The sequence below is a fragment of the Callorhinus ursinus genome, unplaced genomic scaffold (genome assembly GCF_003265705.2).
Source record: "Callorhinus ursinus isolate GAN/ISIS: 27379988/994484 unplaced genomic scaffold, GSC_fseal_2.0 scaffold2, whole genome shotgun sequence".
Taxonomy (NCBI): Eukaryota; Metazoa; Chordata; class Mammalia; order Carnivora; family Otariidae; genus Callorhinus; species Callorhinus ursinus.
In genome coordinates this window covers 3,064,691-3,083,786 of record NW_027397064.1, presented here as the reverse complement: position 1 = coordinate 3,083,786, position 19,096 = coordinate 3,064,691, and the positions used below count along the sequence as shown (strand labels likewise).

At 45.4% G+C, this 19,096-nt stretch overlaps 1 protein-coding gene across 1 annotated transcript in view; it reads right to left on the bottom strand.

Annotated features, from left to right (window-relative positions):
- Positions 1–18,787, bottom strand: part of ASB18 (ankyrin repeat and SOCS box containing 18) — a 61,126-nt gene extending 42,339 nt beyond the window's left edge. The window contains exons 1-2 of the mRNA XM_025887824.2: positions 18,521–18,787; positions 8,641–8,647 (exon numbers count right to left, since the gene is read on the bottom strand). Of these exons, the coding sequence (XP_025743609.1) occupies positions 8,641–8,647; positions 18,521–18,741 (228 nt within the window). The 5' untranslated portion in view covers positions 18,742–18,787. The remainder of the gene's footprint in view (positions 1–8,640; positions 8,648–18,520) is intronic.
- Positions 18,788–19,096: the final 309 nt, after the last annotated feature.

The following is a 19,096-nucleotide window of genomic DNA, read 5'->3' as shown; positions in this document are numbered from 1 at the left end:
GTGGTTGGGCAATCACATCCTTTGCCATGTCCGGTGTCAGTGATGATAAAATGTGTGACCAGAGGCTAGAGGGAGGACGGAGGCTCAGGGAGGGTGCTGCCTGGATGGGCCAAAGGGGACATGCTGGAGCACGTGCCTGGGGCAGTTACGCACAGAGCTGCTGAGAGAGGGTAAGAACAGGAGCCACCACCCACAGGGTACCAGCGTTGGACACGCACCTGTGGGATCCTGTCGCTATACGGTGTTGCAGTCAAAGGAACGACAGAGACGACAGGAAGAAAGACTTGAAGTCAAGGAATAGGGGTCACGGAGGAAGCACATCTTTCACAGCCACACTTCTTAAGCACCCTCTTCCCCCATGTTCCTGTTTCTTGATCTCCTCTGTACCTCAAAGCACCCCTTGACTCGCTCTGTTCTTCTAAGCACGCTCCCCCCATACCCCAGCCTGAGCATGCTCTCCGTGTTGGCTCTTTGTTTTGAACCGTAATTTGGCCCCTGGAGGGCCCCTTTCACCAAGACTTTCCACAACAATAGGGGGCCCAGCAGAGTACCCTCAATCTTCCTTAGAAGAGGTAAAGGGTGAAGGTGAAATCACCTGCATTTATCATTTAATAACGATATGTTCCCACCCTGGTTGTATATGCCTACCCTACAGGCGTAAATGTACATGCATGGACTGATCCAAAGCCTGGCGTTTCCCTCGCATGGTAGAACTCACATCTCCTCTGCAGAAGAGGGCTGCAGGGTTCCTGGGAAGAGGGAGATGTGCTCATCTGTCTGGTCACTGTGATGCCTTCATGCAGGCAGATAAGCAGTGTTGACCGTGTCCCCAAAGTTGAAGGGCTCTCATTGGTGACAGACAGCTTGGGGGTGGGAGGGAATTGGTCACTGCCTGAGCTGGCTGCCATGGGGACTGGGTCTATTATCCTCACTGTGGTTGTCTGACGCCTGGACCGAGGCTCAGTACAGAGGATGCAGAAGGGCCCATGGAGTTCGGCTCTTAGGGCATGGGGTGAGCTGCAGGAGGAGGCTCCTTCTACCCAAACATCCCCAGCAAGTGGCTCTCTGTCCAGGGGCCCCATAGGTGGACAACCTTGGTGCCATATGCAGAAGAGGAAACCGGGACTCCGAGATTCAGGTTACTTGCTCAAGGTTTCTGGATCCTGAGATGGTCAGCACCCAAACACCTCCTGTGAGCACAAAGACTTCCTACCTCACCCTCACTGCTGTTGTTGACCGTGACACATTTTAGCACAGGGATCAGTAGTCCCCTGATGGTGTGTGGTGTCTCGGGCCTCCAGGTGTATGCACAGCTGTCCCCTGTGCCTGGCATTCTGGTGTTTCCCTTGTCACCTGTCTGGTGCCACCCATTCTTCAACGCTCAGCTTAGATTCCCTTCACCTCTATGGCTAGTCCTGATGTCTGTCCTGGCACTCTGTCCATGGTACCCGGCTCACTGTTGGTTACTGCTCTCGTCTGTGCCCCTACTTGACCATGAGCTTCTGCTTCTTAGTACCTAGCACAGTGTTGTCACTGTGGTCCTCATCTGGTCCTCAGTGCAGATGGTGAAAGAATGAATGGACTGATCTCTTTGAAATTTGCTCAAGTGCATTGAAATTCCTCTTGTTCCTGGCCACCTGCTACCTTTATCCCTTAGGGAATTTAGATGGTAACCTGGCCCCTTGGCTGGCCAAGGACAGGGCCTCAGATGCTGGGGCTGAGGTTCTACCTCAGATCTGTGACCTTCACTGTACACCCTACCTTTCCCCACATGTCAAGATGCCTTACCAAATTTCACAGGACTGTCTATTGAATGCTTCATGGGGGCTCTTTGTTTTTTTATTCCAGTATAGTTAACACATGGCATTATATTAGTTTCCAGTGTACAATACAACGATTCAATAATTCTATACATTTCTCAGTGCTCATCTCGGTAAGTGCTCATCACGGTAAGTGCGCTGTTAATCCCCTTCACCTATTTCAGCCATCCCCCATCCACCTTCCCTCTGGCGACTACCAGTTTGTTTTCTGTCTTTAAGAGTCTCTTTTGGGGGTCTCTTTTTTCTTTGTTCGTTTTGTTTCTTAAATTCCACATATGAGTGAAATCATGTGGTATTTATCTTCCTCTAACTGACTTATTTCACTTAGCATTATACTGTCTGGGTCCACCTGTTGTACCCATCAATGGGTACCTGGGTTGCTTCCATATCTTTTGTACATAATGCTGCAATGAACATAGGGGTGTATATGTCTTCTTGAATTAATGTTTTTGTTTTCTTTGGGTAAATACCCAAGTGGAATTACTGGATCAAATGGTAAATCTATTTTTAATTTTTTGAGGAAACTCCATACTATTTTCCACAGTGGTTGCACCCATTTGCATTCCCACCAACAGTGCATGAGGGATGCTTTTTCTTTACATCCTTGCCAACACTTGTTATTTTTTGTGTTTTTGATTTTAGCCATTCTGACAAGTGTAAAGTGATATTACTTTGTGGTTTTAATTTGCATTTCCTAATGATTAGTGATGTTGAGCATCTTTTCGTGTGTTTGTTGGCCATCTGTATGTTTTTGAAAAAATGTCTATTCAGGTCCTCTGCTCATTTTTAATTGAGTTATTATTATTATTTTTTGGTGTTGAGTTGTGTAAGTTCTTTATATATTTTGGATTTTAACCCCTTATAGGATATATCATTTGCAAATATCTTCTCCCATTCAGTAGGTTGCCCTTTTGTTTATTGATGGTTTCCTTTGCTGTGCAGAAGCTTTTTATTTTGGTGTAATCCCAATAGTTTAATTTTGCTTTTATTTCCCTTGCCAAAGAAGACATATCTAGAAGAATGTTTCTATGATTGATATCAAAGAAATTACTGCCCATGTTTTCTTCTCGGGATTTTATGGTTTCAGGTCTCACATTTAGGTCTTTAATCCGTTTTGACTTTATTTTTGTGTATGGTGTAAGAAAGTGGCCCAGTTTCATTCTTTTGCATGTTGCTGTCTGGTTTGGTGGAGACTGTCTCTTTCCCATTGGATATTCTTGCCTTCTTTGTCATAGATTAATTAACCATATAAGCATGGGTTTACTTCTGGACTCTCTATTCCGTTCCATTGATCTATGTGTCTATTTTTGTGCCACTACCATACTGTTTTGATTACTACAGTTTTCTAATGTATCTTGAAATCTGGGATTGTGATACCTCCACTTCAGCTTTGTTTTTCTTTTTCAAGACGTCTTTGGCTATTTTTTTTTCAGTTCTCTTTATATTTTGGGATTATTTGTTCTAGTTCTGTAAAAAATGTTGTTGGTATTGGGATTGCATTAAATCTGTAGATTGCTTTGGGTGGTATGGACATTTTAACAATATTGGTTCTCCCAACCCATGATAATGGATCCATGAGGGCTCTTTAAAACCTCATTTCACATGTTTTAAATTTTACCTCCCTTGTCTCCATCAGCAGCGGCAAAGACAGAATCAGTGTCATCAATGGAACAGCTGAGATTTTTTTCAAGGCCCCCCTGTGTGCCTAAAACACTGCTGGGTGCTATGGACAATGCAGTGGTAAAGAATATAACCACATTTGCAAGGAACGCACATCCTCCATCAGACATTAAGAGGCTTGTGCATACAGAAAATGATGAAAGGCAACACTACATAGACCATATCCCATATCAGTTGTACACTAAAATAAAGCCAACCACTCTCCCCACTTCATTCACATATTATGCAGTTACTCTATTAGTTCTTTGGATTTTTCATTTCTATAACCTTAGCCATTTTGCCATGTTATTTTTCTCAGATTGACTGTGATTAGATTCATTTCTGAAGGACTTATTCATACACAACTATAAAATGATCCAACTTGGACTTCACTTTAAACCAGAGAATTCCTTTGTTCCTGATATATTTTGTCATGGGTTATTTTTAAAAGGGGTGGGAAAATTGGAGGTGAGTCCAGGGATAAGAGCCATTCTGGCCTGTGTTCTGTGGTAAATTTAGCTTTCCATGCATTATATTTGTCAACAGTGCCCTAAATATCCAAGCTTGATTTCGGTGGGTAGGGAGTAGTAGTCCGGAAACAGACACGGTTCTTTGTGAGAGCTTTAAAAATAGCTTGTGGTAGACAGCGTTGATTTTACAAGTAGGACATGTAGATTACTTCAGGAGCATGATAGAGGCGTCTTGTTTTTGTTTTTTTAAAGAGCAATAATAGCCATATGTGTGATTATTACATTAAAAAACAAAATAAAACCCAAAAGACCCTACAAACACATAAACCAATCCATTCGTTCATCTATTCATTCCATAAGCATTCATGGAATATTATGCTCTAGGGTGTGTGGTTAGGTGTTGGGGATACAGAGACAAAACATACAATAATTCTGCCCCCAAGGGTCACACAGGAAAGAGCAGTGACCACAAGACCCTAACACACAGGGTCCTCCTTCCCACCAGCCGAATGATGTCCTTAAGTGACAGGTGAACGGCACTGTTTCCTGATCCAGCACTGGGCTCCTTCTTGCCCATTGTACAACAGTTCTCTCCATCCATACCTTGCTTGGGTCAGGCCATTTTATTTCATTTTCATTGTCCTTACCCTTCTCAGCTTAGTCAGAGCCAATGCATAAGCTTCAAGATATGACTCGAATCTTATCTTCTCTGCCTATTTCAGTCCATATGAAAACTCAACTTCTTCCAGGAGTGAATTTGTATATGGTGTTGCTGAGCAATTACCAAAATCCTTGAGGAATTGTGATAAAACAGAAGGACCAGAAAGACTAGAGTTTTAGTTTTCAGATAAGTAAAGAATTTGCTTCCTCAAAGTCTGAATTGACATCAATGCTGGGCAAGATCCCTAAAAAGGATGAAAAAGATGGTCTGGGAACATTTAGAAAAGGGAGTGGGGGTACTTGGAGCTCTCTGGGTCACTAGGAACAAGTCACGGTGGATAAAAGAGTTTTCCTTTGCAACATGGAATTATTCATTAATAGGTAGAGGGGGTGTAGGCATGGGGTATAGTTCTACCTGCAGTGGAAAGTTTCCTGGAAACCTTTTAGAGAAGGTGGAAAAAAATATGGGTCTTTTTTTAGGAAAGTCTTGCTAAAAACTCCAACTCGAGAAATAATACACATGGTACGTGCAGAGCGATGGTTCAAATCTTGGCTGTAAAGTGGAACCACCTGGGGAGCATTAAAAAGATAAGGATGTCTGGATCCCAACCCGAGAGGACCTGGTGTCACGGGTTGGGGAGTGCAGCCTGGCCACCAGGTCTGTTAGACACCCGCCCCCCCTGCCCCACTGGTGCTTCTAATGTGCAGACAAGGTTTTCATTCTGATCCCGTAGGATATATGCTTATGGATGATTTAACTGAACATATAGAATATAGATGCCCCAAGGTGACATTAAAACCCCAGTCACATAGGATCCCATTGTCCTCTGGGTCAAGTGGCTGAGACCCTTGCACAATGCTGCGGGCTCCCGTTTATGGTACTAGACTTTTCTTCTTGATTTTAGGGTCAGAGGTTAGTGGTGCTATTGTTGATATTTATACCCAAATTTAGGTGACATAAATGCAGCAGATTATTTGACGGTATTTTAAGCCATTCAGAGAGCATATCGGTACAGAGTAACTTGTGTCAGTCAGGTGTCAGTTTGAGTTCCCTTCCTCCCTGGGACCCTGACCGCACCTGGACTTTGCCTCCTCGTGTTTTTCTTGACCCCCCTGTCTGCTCAGGCTGTGTATGCGCTGCCCTGCCCCCACGCTGGGGCACAAAATTAGCTCCTTAGTTTTTTGGTTTGGTTTGTTTGCTTTTAAGCCCAATACCAACATTATGTAGGAGTTTGGCGACTCTCCTGAAGATATGAAGGGCCTGGCACCATGTGCACAGTCTTACCCCTCCTCTCTCCTCCATGGGCACTTCCTCTGTCTCCGGCACAACCACCAAAGTCCGCTCCCCTCCCCCCTTCCCCTTCACCGTGGTTCCACGCATTCTCAGAACCTGCCAGTTTCAGCTTCTCCTCCAGGGACCTGGTCCAAGGAAATTCTTCTGAGCAAATACAGCACACTTCTTGACAGAGGGGGATTCTGATGAAAATAATCTTCTCCAAATCGGTATGCTTACTGGTTTTAGTTCCTCAGAAGAACTATCAAATTGTACCTATTTGATGGAGGAACTTCCCTTGTATCTGTGGACCACTTCAGAGTACTAAACAAACTTGATTGTGGTGGCCTTTTATTGCATATGGTGGAGTAATCTTGGGAAAAGAAGGACAAAAATCCAAATAGGGGTGGACACCCAGCTTCTATCTGGACAACTCAGTGAATGGACTAAATATCTCCAATAACTACCCAGGTAGTCAACTGGATTTAAATATAATTTTGCAAAGAATATTTTTGGGACTTAAATGATAAACATAATGTTTTATCCATAGGAGACACAAAAACTGAAGGGTAGGTAGCTAATGAGAGGGAGTTCTGGCCTCGGGATCAAATGAGACGAAAAAGTGAAATCCACCTTAAAATTATAATGAGATATACAAATGGTAAGTGTTTGAATGAATTATAGTTATTATTCTCAAGTGATGTCAGGATCTTTGTATCCTACCATTGAACTGACGAATGATTTTCTTTTGCTCAGAAGTGTCTGAGGATGAGCTCTGCTGGTAGTTGGTGGAAGAATCTAGTTGAGCTAGAAATGTGGGTTTTATTACAGGCTCAGGCTGTTGTTTCTCCAGGACAGAGACTTTACATGTGCTCAGGCCACGAGGTAGAGTTTCCAGGCTGCAAGATGCTCTGCCATTTCTTTGTGTTCTTGGAGAGAGCCAAACATATGGATTCTTTCCTGGGTCATTGGGCAAATGTCTGCTTCCTTCTGGGATCAAGTATCCAAGTAAATGGACAAGCTAGGACAGCAAGTCATTCCCCAGGTGGACATTGTGAGATTCTGAGCACTTTCTCAAATATGTGAGTGTGTATTGTTAGCCTGGTCAATTCATACTTCCTACATGAATCGTTTCTATAAATGGCCATGTATGAAATCTGATCAGACCCTAGGATACTCACATCACTACTGCTTGGCCAATAGCTAAGGTCTTACAGTGAACTACTTTCATTGTAAATCATTTTTTCTTGTTTTGGTCCTCACTCTCCCATTTAATTTCTAAAACCCACTCCTCCTTCATCCCCACTCCCTGTAGCTTTTTCAAATAAAAAAAAAGTTTTTAGAATAATAAGCTAGGCGGGTGTTTAAGGCTCTGCTTTTAAGAGCTCCAGGACACATTCACCCATCTACCAGAGTTAGTCACACAGACATTAATATAAAAAATGTTAAAATATCTCAACCTTTTCTCTGAATAACAATGTTAGCACAGCACACCTCATTTAACAAAACATTAAAACATTTTACTTCCTCAGATCAAGTGTATCTATTAATAATGACTTAAATTGTCTGTACTGATTTCACATTATTAAGAAATCTCATTCCCATCATATGGAAGAACACAATATGGCGGGGGGGTGGTGGTGGTGCAGCGGGAACACCTCGCTAACCTATTTTCCTGACATTGCTACCCAGCCCAACGAGGATCACACCAAACAACAGAGTCTCCTTACGAATGTGGTCTTATCCAAAGGTCAAGTGCTGCTTTCATCCATTGCCCAGGAGGGTTTTTTTGGAAGCTCAGAAACAAAGGTGCCCTTGGATGCCGCATAGCCACTGTGGTGGAGTGTGGGACAGAACAGCCAGATCCTCAGCATGCACAGCCACGAGTAAATAGCCCTGGAAGCACATTTATAGACTCTGGGGACGTTGCTGGAAAGCATATTATCGAAGCTTTCCCTGATAAAGGTGACAAAGTTTCTTTACGACTGTCATGGGGATTTAATTACATGATAAAATTGCAGCTCCTGCCCTCTTGAGACAAATTGCATGTTAAGACTGATTGTTTTTTTATGAATCTCACACAGGGAGCAAAATACTTCTCTCTTGAAGTTGCTTTGATCTGATCGTTATACCCCGTCAGCCTTCATATCCCTTCTAGAAATGAGAGCTTGGCTGATCCTGCAGTTGAGGAGGGAGGGCTCCTGGTGGGCTTACTTGGTTCCTTTGCAACTCTGCATGGAGCAGAGTGGGGCCAGTTTTTACCTGATGGATTTAAAGTCGACTTCACTTATTTTTCTGTTGGTAAAAGATGAGAACTTTGGGCTTCCAACAGAAAGATAGGAAAAAGACATTCTAAGACATGTAAATGATTATTAAAGACATACACAATATACAATTTTACTAATTTCAAATGCAAGTTAAAAATAACACGATTTTTTAAAAGTCAAATTTTGGAAAACTTTGGTGAAACTGATGCTTCTTAGTTTGCAGGTGGAAGGGTAAATTTCTGTGCAATTTGGAAATATTCTATGTTGAGCTTATACGTACAGGGGATTTTTTTCAGGTGCCAGCAGCCTAGCAGCCTACAGAAGCAAAGAGTAGAAGTCTTTGCCTGTAAGAAGTGTTGCACTCCGTGGGTGAGATAGATGACGCAACCAGTAACTAGTGAGCGGGATGAGGTCACTGCCATCAAGAGGCACAGGTCCGACGGGGAGAATGCATCACAGAGCATTACAGTGATAGGAAGTAGGGATGGGACAGGCTTTCTCCACAGGTGGCATCCGAGCAAAGCACAGAAGGGGTCGAGGGATAAGGCTGGCTCATGTCCCCTGGAGGGTGTCTGTTTCCTTTCCTTGGCCTATGGTGGGGGTGAGGAACTGTATCCTATTATTTTTGGCTGAGTAAGAGGCAAGGTGTAGCCTTAGTGCTGCATCACATGGGGCCATGGGTGCTGTCTGGAAGGGGGGTCAGGCAGAGGGGTGGATGTGGGTAGGAAAGAAGCAGTGGCCAGTGGGCCCAGGGGGTCAGAGCCAAGGTAAGTGGCAGGGACTAGACCTTTAGTGGACATGAAGATGGGCCGCCCAGACCCCAATGTTAGGGAAGACTTGTCGCCCCAGATGGTAACTCCTTCGGGGTTTGCCTCAGCTGCAGAGAGCCTCCTCACTCTAGAATACACTGTGAGAGGGGTCTCAGCTCCCGAGCTCCCCCAGGGCTGGCCACGCATGGCACTGTGGGGTCCGTGTCACAGATCAACTTCTCCTCTGCCAGTCTGATTTTCTCCCTCTCTTCATAGGTGTTCACGCCCTGCAAATATCCTGTGAGGCAAACTCCACGCAGCGTCAGACTGTGAGCCCCTGAGGCTCTTGGGCCCTCTGGAAGGATGGGGGGGATGTGTTGTTAGAGTAGATGAAGACAGGAGAGCAGAGACATGGCCTGCCCAAGAGCCAAGAAGGGTGTAAGGGATTGATGGTATCATTCGGGTATGGTTTTGACCACAGTTTCTAACCACTGGTAAAGGACCTGGGAATTTTTTTTTTTTTTTTTTTTTGGTCTCAATTTGCCATGGGCTGATTCTTTTTTTAAAATACAATTAAACTTAATTACAAGAAAAAACATAATAGAAAAAAGCCCAGTAATCACACACTGTCGTATTGTCAAGTTGCTGTCAATATTTTTTAAAAGCTTACTGTCAATTTCCATGGCAAACACTTGCCAGAGCATCATCTGCCTCCTGCTGTGCTCTGACTAGTGCTGTTATCCATCACTCACTGGGGTACAGGGTGGGTGAAAGGGCGCTGGCAGAAGTTGTGGGGTAAGTTAGCTCCTGGCACATCTTTCAGGCCCTTGAACACTTGCTATAAAATTTCAACAGGAAGTTGTTGGACAGGGGTCACCAGGCTTTTTCCGTAAAGTGCCAGATAGCAAATATTGTTGATTTTGTAGGTCATATGGTCCTTGTGGCAACCAATCAGCTCTGCCATGATAGCATGAAAATAGTCATTGACAATATGTAAGTGAATGAGCATGGCCAATCAAACTTTACTTGTAAAAACAGGCAGCCAGCCCTCAGTCCCTAGTTTGCTGACCTTTGCTGTAGACAGTAGGGAGCTACTGCAGGTTTGTGGGAAGGGGAGAGACATGTGCTTCCAAGTAGGAAACTGTCGTTGTACCCTTTTCTCTGTGTGCCTTTCTCACCCCTCACTCCAGTGGAACCTGCTCTCTATTCTCAAGGCAAACTTGACTCAACAACAGTCAGCAGAGCATACAGGTACCCTGGCAGACATTTGGCTTATTTCCCTCACCTATATCCGGTTCCAGTTTGCGGAACTTCTTGAATCTGTAAATTTATGTCTTTCATCAAATTTGGGAAATGTTTGGTATCTATTTCTTTAAATATTTTTTCTGCTCCATTATCTTCCTTCTCTCTTTCTTGGACTCTGGTTGGGTGTTAGATCTTCTCAATTGTCCCTCAGTCTCTGTTCATCTTATTTTCTATCATTTTACTTGCTGTTCTTCAGGTTGGATAGTGATCTATTTTCAAATTCACAGACCTTCCTCTGTTAAGCCCGTTGTTGACTAGAACAAAGCTGAACAAGGCCAACTCTAGCTTCAAGGGTGGTGGGCACATTATATTGCCTCAGGGACTCAATTAGTAAAGAAGGAGGCACCTTCTCGGCACCAGTCTCTCCACTGCCATCCTTCCTATGTAAAAAGAGTTTTTGTTTTTTCCAACTCCGGTGATCTCATTCCACTGCTGAATGGATCCTCACTGCCTTTCCAGATAAGTGTAAACACCTGTCTAGAATTTGTAGTCTCACAAAGTACTGTCCCAACTTACTTACCTTGACTTTCCTCCCTCTGCTCTGATTTACACACCCCCATTTCCAGGCAGGTCCCTCTTCCTTGCACAGGGTGGTATGCCCCTGTGTGCTCCACGTTTGCTCCCTCTGCTCCCTCTATTTGGATTCCCTTCCTTTCGATCGTAGCCTGTTAAGAACAAGTCCATCTATCAAGAGCCAACCCAAGAGAATTTTAATGTCCCCCATATGCTTTTTTTGGTCTAATTAATATTTATTATGTGCCTGGTGTGTGCCAGGATATGGTGAATAGGACAAACCCAGGCCCTGTTCATATCCAGTTGCTGACTTTGGTATTGGAAATTAATGGGCAATGGGACGGAGAAGTAGAGCCAGGCTACAGGTAGTGAATTTGCCACTTCCAATTAGTGCCTTAGGAATGTTTTTCCTGAGTAGAGCACACTGTTGCAGGAACCATAATCCTCCTGGGAAGGAGAAAAGCCTCTTTGCTATCATCCTCATTTCTTTTTGTTCTTTCAAAACTCTCTAGTGTGCTTGGGAGTGATGCTAATAGAAGTATGTCATCAGCATACATTATTTCTTTATTAGGCTGTTTCTCAATTTTGATTCTGAAAATATCCTGATTTAGTCTAATTGCAATTTCACTGTGTTCCACAGGCAGTGACAATTCATACTGGGGGGAGCTGAGACGTGACCCTGTAGGATTTTTCTTCCTGCCCCATATGAGCTGAAGCTGGACCATTAGCTCTAAGACATGCATCTCATCTCATCACAGTGATTCAACCTGCTTCTGGGAAAGAAGAGAGCCTAGCGTGTGTATCTGGTTGAAAGAAAAGAAATATCTTTATTCTAGGTGGTGAGAGATATTTTTCTGTATCTAAAGCAAAAGCTGGAGCCATTTTATTCCTAAATAATTTAACTATATTCAAAGATAATCTGATGTTATTGTAGGAAAGTGTATTTCTAATAAATTCCACTTGATCTGGGTGAATCAATTCAGGCAGCGCATAATTGAGTCTGTTAGCAAGGACTTTAGCAAGAATTTTGCAATCAGTGTTAATTAAGAAGATGGGACAATAATTTGTGCATAATTCCGGATCTTTTCCTGGCTTGTGAATCAAAGTAATAAGAGCAATGCTCCGGCTGGTGGTGGGATAGTGTCATTAGGTGCTGATTTATAAGTACTTAGAAAGGTTTAATTTCATTTTGCTTCGAGCAGGGTCTCCCTGCCCCCACACTGTTGGCTCAGGGTGTGCAGCCAAGATGGCGGAGTGTTTCCTCTCTATGCTTCCCTGTCGCCGCTGACCTCCTGCTTTCCATTTCTATTTTATTCGGCAGCGAAAGATCCCACTTACTCATCCGTGTTTTTTCTTAATACTCTTATTTGAATTATTTGAAATCAGAGACTCCATGCTGTTGATGTGTGTGGGTATGAGTATATGTGTGTGTAAGGTAAAGTAAAAAGGTTGTATGCAGCTTCCGTGGGGAAATTTGTTCGTGGATCTTCCTGCAAAATGTGTCTGGGTGGGTAAGTATCAAGAGCCCTTGACAAAAACTCAGGAAACATACCTTGTTTACACACTGCTGCTAACTGGCTATTGACCAGTGGAGGAACAAATGTGAGCCTCAGTGTCCCCATCTGTAAAATGCAGCCGTAAGACAGACGAACTACAGGCATCATGGAATGCTGGGAAGAGCATTGGATCGATACTTTCTACCAGCTGTGGGACCTTGGGCGTGTAACGTCACCTCTTAGAGCCTCGTTTTCCTCAGCTGGGTAAGTGGGAAAGACAAAAGCTCTTGGGAAATGCATACTTCATGAAGGTCCTTGCTAACTGTGATTCCTCTCTCTTTGCCTCCACTTAGAGCTGGTTCCAATCCTAGCATGTTCTGGTTTGGTGACATATTCTTCCTAACAATTAGAACAGGCTGGTCCTGTGCCAAGCTGCTGCTTATTTGGTGCATTCAAGTTCACAAACCAGTCTCCCACCAGCCCTCCAGGAGATACCTTCCTTCCCTCACTGGAATAAGCCATCTCTTTGGCCTCTGTTAGGATGCACCACACTTCCGAAGGCAATGGGGTTTTGTTAATGTCCTCCACAAACACAAGTCATTGGTCTCAAAACCTCAGCGCAATTTGTAAAGACCCTGAGAGATGACCTGACCAATCCCATTTTTTTTAAAGGGAGGATATTAAGGTTCAGAGAGATGGACTGACAAGTTCGAGACCACAGAGGCAGTGGTAGAGCCAAGGCAAGAACCAGGGTCATCTCACCGTTAGTCTCTTGCCGTTCCCAATACACCCCGTCTCAGAGCCACCAGCAGCATGCATGCTTCTGTCTTTAGTTCAAATGTGACTCCTACAAGGGAGGGGCTGTGCTCATTTAACTGACATTTGACTGTTGGGTTTGTCCTGGATGATATTCTCCTCCATGCGTGGTGGAGGGGTGGCGGATGTGGCCCTAAAGTGATGGCAGATTCAGTGTTAAGCCTGCAGGGGTGCTGGTTGGATGAGAAGTTGAATTCCACAAATAGACCCCATCTTGACATGTATGCACATGCCTATCACACGTTCCCCACACTCATTCCCCACATATATACATGCTGCCGGATGCGATCTCTTAATAAAAACCCAATTAGTATTTCTTTAACTTGCCTCCAGATGCTTAAATACCATTACCCCAAACACAACATAATGTCTCTAGTTTTCTGTTTCAATCAAGAATTCAAGTAGCATCTTGACTTGTATATAATATATCAGCAGCAAAATCATGGAATGCTGACATCCTTAATAATAGCAATTAGTAATCAGTTGTTTCTTAAGTAGTTTGATTACGCCAGTTACCAAATTGTACAGTTGATGCATTTGGGGGCAAGAAGGGTCTCGCCAGCCCTCCCCCAGCCATCCTTCCTCCCTTCCCATGCCTTGGTGGTTAGTGAGCTGATAGGCATTGAAGAGAGGCAAGGACAAATGATACAAATGTCACCAATATTAAACAGCAGAGACTAGGTTTTGGCCGAAAGTAGAATTAAATATTTCTTTGCAGAAAGACTAACCCCAGTAGTATCTATGGGAAGGCAATCTGTGCCCACCCACCTAATGTCAGCAAAGGAGCTTAGCCTGTCTGTGCCAGGCAGGATGCACAGAGTTTGAGCTCCTTCCCAGGGCAGAGACCCTGTGCTAGGCTCTGGATACCAATAAGCATTCAGCAAGGATCTCAGCTTCAAGGAGTTGTTTTTAAGTTTTAAATATCTGGTGGGTATAACAGTTAGCCCAGCAAGGCCATGTGTTTCAGTAACCAATGGAGACTGAGGGCATTTTGTCCTCGTGGAGGGAGGAGAGTCTCCAGCGGAGGCCATCCACCAAGCAGGGTCTGGAAGAAAGGGGTGGCCTGAGCAGAGGAGGTCCTCACGTGCCTCAGAATTTGGGTGCAGCCCTGGTGGGGAGGTTCCTATTGGAATGGGGTGGATGGCATAAATGGGGGAGCTGGTTATGGGGGATCTGTGTGCTCAGCCCTGTTCAGCTTATCACACACACACACACAGAGAGAGAGAGAGAGAGAGAGAGAGAGAGAGAGCATGCCCCACTCCCAGTCCATCCCAGTCCATCTTTGCAGGGGCAGGTGGCTCTGCAGGGGACACGTGAATTGTGTCTTTAGGGAAATCCCAGTCGATGACCATTCCCCTGACTCTCTACCAACTGTGTAGGGAGGATCCATGCTGTACTTTGCCCCATGATTTGCTAGGGCTTAAAATTTCAAGTTCCTCTGACCGCTGCCCTCATCAAGGGGGGACATGTACACCTGGGGAGGCTTCTCCAGAAAAAGCCATTCCCACCATTTTCTCAGCTGGTGCCTCTTTTTCTCTATGCTTTTATTGTGACACTGACGTGGATGCATCAGAATAGATTATTATTATTTTTTGTGTTCCCTTTGGTGGAATAATAAGTTCACAGTGCAATGAACACGGGGATTTCACTGACAGATAAAAGGTCCTTGTGTGTTCATAATGACAAGAACATAGGAGAGAACGGTTACTTTTCTTTGTCTTATTTCTGCAAATCGTCATCTTTGAACAGTACTCAGAAACCTGTCAACCAGGGTTGTCCTTGGGATGGAGACTTTCCTCCTCTCCCCCAAATGCACTTGCCAGCATGCTGCTTGGCTCCTGCCTCTCCTGGTCTGAGTGGGCATTCCCCGTGTTGGTCCTCGCTGCCCAGCCCCATTCCCCATCGGTTCTTCACAGTATCCATTCCTAGTATGGGCTGCATTTCAAGGTATTGCCATAAGTTCTGACCACTCTTCAAACATTCTAAAGACCCCACATGTATATTTAAATCCAAACAGCTCTTGTTCCTGCCAAGCATGGTCCCCAAGGACTCACAGTGGCCTTGAGAAAGATCTCATTTGCTCCCACACTCAGCACAAAGGAATCCATGCTCCATTGCAGGCTGTGACAATGAGTGTTTGGGGTCGTAGCCTCAGAGCAGCGCAGAGATGGACGGGACCTCAACAGTGAATCAAGTCAGCGTTTCCCAAAAAGCATCTACAAACTACCAATTCCCCCGGTGGCAAAACCACAACGAGCCTTTATCATACGATTGTGTCGAACTCCAAGCGTATGATTCTGCAGGAAGCATCTCCCAAGCTCATTCCACCATGGACCTCTGTTTGGGAAGCCCCAATTGAATTTCATGTCACTGGCCCAGAAAGGGGAAGAGACTTTCCTAAGGTCACACAGCTCATTGGTGGCAGAGCCCAAGTTTCCTTCTGGAACATCCCACTCCACAAACGGAGCTTCTCCAGGCCCCTGATAACTGCCCGGTACTGATGTTGCCTGGGCTGTGAGCCTGGGAGGCATCATGCGTGTTACTCCTGTTTGCCTTCTCCACTCTCCATGCTGCCAGGCACACAGCACAGGCTCAGCACACTGTCACCATCAGGTCCCTCTGTTTTCAGTCTCCGTTGGTGGCACCAGCCTCTACTTGTTACTGAGACCTTCCCATGGACCCACCCATGCAGTTCTCATCTTTGTCACTGATCTTTGTGTTTATTCTGCTCTCTTGGTTGAGACCCTTGTCATCTCTCACCTGGAAACTGCCTTCAGTCACCTTCTAAATAGGGTCTCCTCCCCTCTCTTGTTTCCTTCAAATCCTGCTTTCACATTGTGCCGAGAGCAGCATACCCAGAACACAAGACAGCATACCGCACTCTCTGCCTCAGCCTGCTTTCCCTATAATAGAGCCACTGGTAACAAGATGTGCCTTAATCATTCAGGGTACAATCGCCCTGAAAGGAAAACAACCCTGAGCTAACCCAAGCCCTTAAAACATGTCATCAGCAACGAACTTTTCTTGCCCTTCTGAATGGTGCAGTTCGGCGGGGAGAAGTATACACATATGTGATCTAGAATGTAATGGGTTCATCGTGGGAAGGAATGAAACTCTCTTAACACAAATGTCATTGCTTTCAAGTGTTCAGCAAAGTTGTGGCGCGGGGACAGTAAAGATGGTGCTGGGCAATGAGTCATGTGGAAAGAATGATATTTTAAATTGGGGATTTCAAATACACAGATCCCCAACCAGCTTCGATGGCTTTGTAAAGGGGGATGTGGAGAGGGGGGACTTGCTTTTAAGCATAGCAGAAAAAGGAGGGCTTAACCACGGGGTGAAACAAAGGTAGGCGGGGTTCAGGGAAGCCAACTAGGGGTGGCATAGCCAGAGTGGGCACCCTCATCCCTGTGTCTGAAGGGGCAGGCAGGGAGGTGAGAACTGTCAGCCAGGAGCTGGGCCTTCGGCACCAGGATCAAGTCAAATCACAGCAGAGATCCAGCAGGGAGGGGTCCCTGGAGCAAATACCCCACTTTCCCTGCTCCTCTTAGCACTTTCCCTTAGCTGCCTCCAACAAGAGTCAGAGTGCTTGAGGCAGGTGATGGAGTTCATAAGGTCAGCTTCACAGGTGGGCACAGGGCAGGCAGTGTGCAGCGGGAAGGGTGGCAAATGCAAAACATAGAGCTCAATGCTCCTGGTGAAACTGCAGTTTATGATGACAATTTCCCTCCTCACAACCCAGTGCGATCTCCTGCACTGGGGAGCGTACCAGGCGTTGGCTTGGCGAGACTGCAGTGCCTGTCTGCGTAAAGCTAAGGTCAGAACAAAGGCGTGTTGTTCTTTGGGCTCGTGGCTCCTGGGCCCTCACCCTGATCGTGGCCACAGATATTAGGAAAACCAAGGAAAGAAGGAGCAGGAGACGGTTGCTCCCTAAAGCCTAATGCAGCTTGCTTAAGTCCCCAGTGAAAGGCAGCTGAGGGGGTACACGCACGCCGTGAGGGAGCAGAAGGATTGTCACCCCCTTGCAGGACTGATCTGGATCTCCCTCTTCATCACATGAAAGCCCCACTGGCTAGCACCAGTGCCCCATGCACACTCCCTTTTGATATACTTTCTGCACGTGGGAGCATGTGTTTGTGTGTGTGTATGTGCTGGTGTACGTGTGTGTGCACGCACCCATGTATGTCAGGAGGGACTCAGTCTAGTGGGTGGGAAGAGCCTTCTGTACACCTTGTAGGGGCCAAGCACATCTGACGAGCTAGAACACAGCAAATATGGAACATAAGGTAAAGCATGGAGGTCATTAGGAGAAGGAAGGGAAAACTGAAGGGGGGCGGAATCGGAGGGGGAGACGAACCATGAAAGACTGTGGACTCTGGGAAACAAACTGAGGGTTTCAGAGGGGATGGGGGTGGGGGGATGGGTTAGCCCGGTGATGGGTATTAAGGAGGGCACGTACTGCAGTGGGCATTGGGTGTTATACGCAAACAACGAACCATGGAACACTGCATCAAAACTAACGAAGAGTACTTCATTACAGTAGTATGGTGACTAACATAACATAATAAAAAAAATAAAGTAAATCTTGCACCAGGGCAAATAGTTCCATTTGTTATACAAAGAAGTTCCGCAAAAGTTTTGACCAAAAAAAAAAAAAAAATAGAAATGGGGAGAGATTGCCCATCTGAATAGACAGGTCCCATGTGAAGAGGTCTACAAAGAAAAACAAAGCCTTGTGGCTAAGACTTTGTCCCGAGCAGCAAAGGAAGGACGGGTGGGCAGGCGGTGGACAAGGGCCAGCGCTCACTTTTTCAGCTGGTGGCTCAAGGATAAATACTCATCACCAGCAATGTTCAGGGTGTGGTGAGACACACACACACTGTCAGAGGAAATAGAAAACCTTTCAGAAAACAGTCGGGTGACGTTTCTGTCCTTGTTTTTTGTCCTTGGAATTCTGCTCTTAGGAATTTATTTTAAGGATATAACCTGAATAGGAAAAAAAAAGCCATAGGAATGCTAATAAAGATGCTAATTACGGCATTACTGATAGTAGTAAAAATGTAAACAAATATTCTTCTCTTGTAGGCATTTGGTTTAAGTATTTTGTGATTAATCACCTCAATAGGTGATTGGAATTAAGAAGACTATGCAGCATCACGGAAAATACTTTAGATATATTAACTCAACAGAACAGAACACAAAATTATATCGAAGGCATGGCTGTGGGGGAGGGGGATTTACACATGCATTAGAAGTGGAGAAATGGAAACAGGGGCTGTGGGAGGGCAGTGGCACCACGGAGTGCTTTCCCTCTGTTTAAGCTGTTTGTAGCTCGGGCCAGGGGTTACATAGCAACACACGCAGTATATGCAGCCTGTGTGTCGGGATATAAACAGGCAAGCATCCAGCAGGTGGGTTTTTCACGCATTCACCCTTCCACCTCCAGGAATGGCCCGCCTCTGACACGCGCTCATGATGGGGAATTCGGCGACAGATCATTCTGGTTACCTGTGAGCACGCTGGCGGGCAGCTGAGCCGAGGGGTCCTTCATCCAGTCATCATTGGCCAGTTCTATCACGGCGTCCACGTGCCCCACTTCGGTGCAGATCAAGTGGCTCACTCTCTCCTCATCCCTGGCGTCCAGTGCAGACTTTAATCTCCTCACCAAATCTGAGTGGAGCGGGTAATCCGGAAGGCGGTCAGAGCCGGACATTGTGATGTTGTTTGTGCATTGACCAAACTTCTCTTCTCAACGGAGTCCAAAGGTAGCAGCTGCGCCGCGCAGGGCACTGTGGGCGTTGTTATAAATAGAACAAACCTGGCTCGAGTCTCAGGGGCTGGGGAGGGCCACTGGCTGGCGGCCTTTTTCTTCACGGGGCCCTGGGAATCAGTCTTCCTGAAGGTCTCGGTTAAAGATTATTCTAGAGATGGGGCAGTAGACATTTTGCTAAGTGGGGGAGGAAAAAAAGGGGACAGCATTGTAAAAGAGAACTCTCATAGGTACTGTTGAACAAGGACTTCTTTTAGCAAACGTGAGATTCTGTCCTGAAACGGATTGAAAGGAGAAG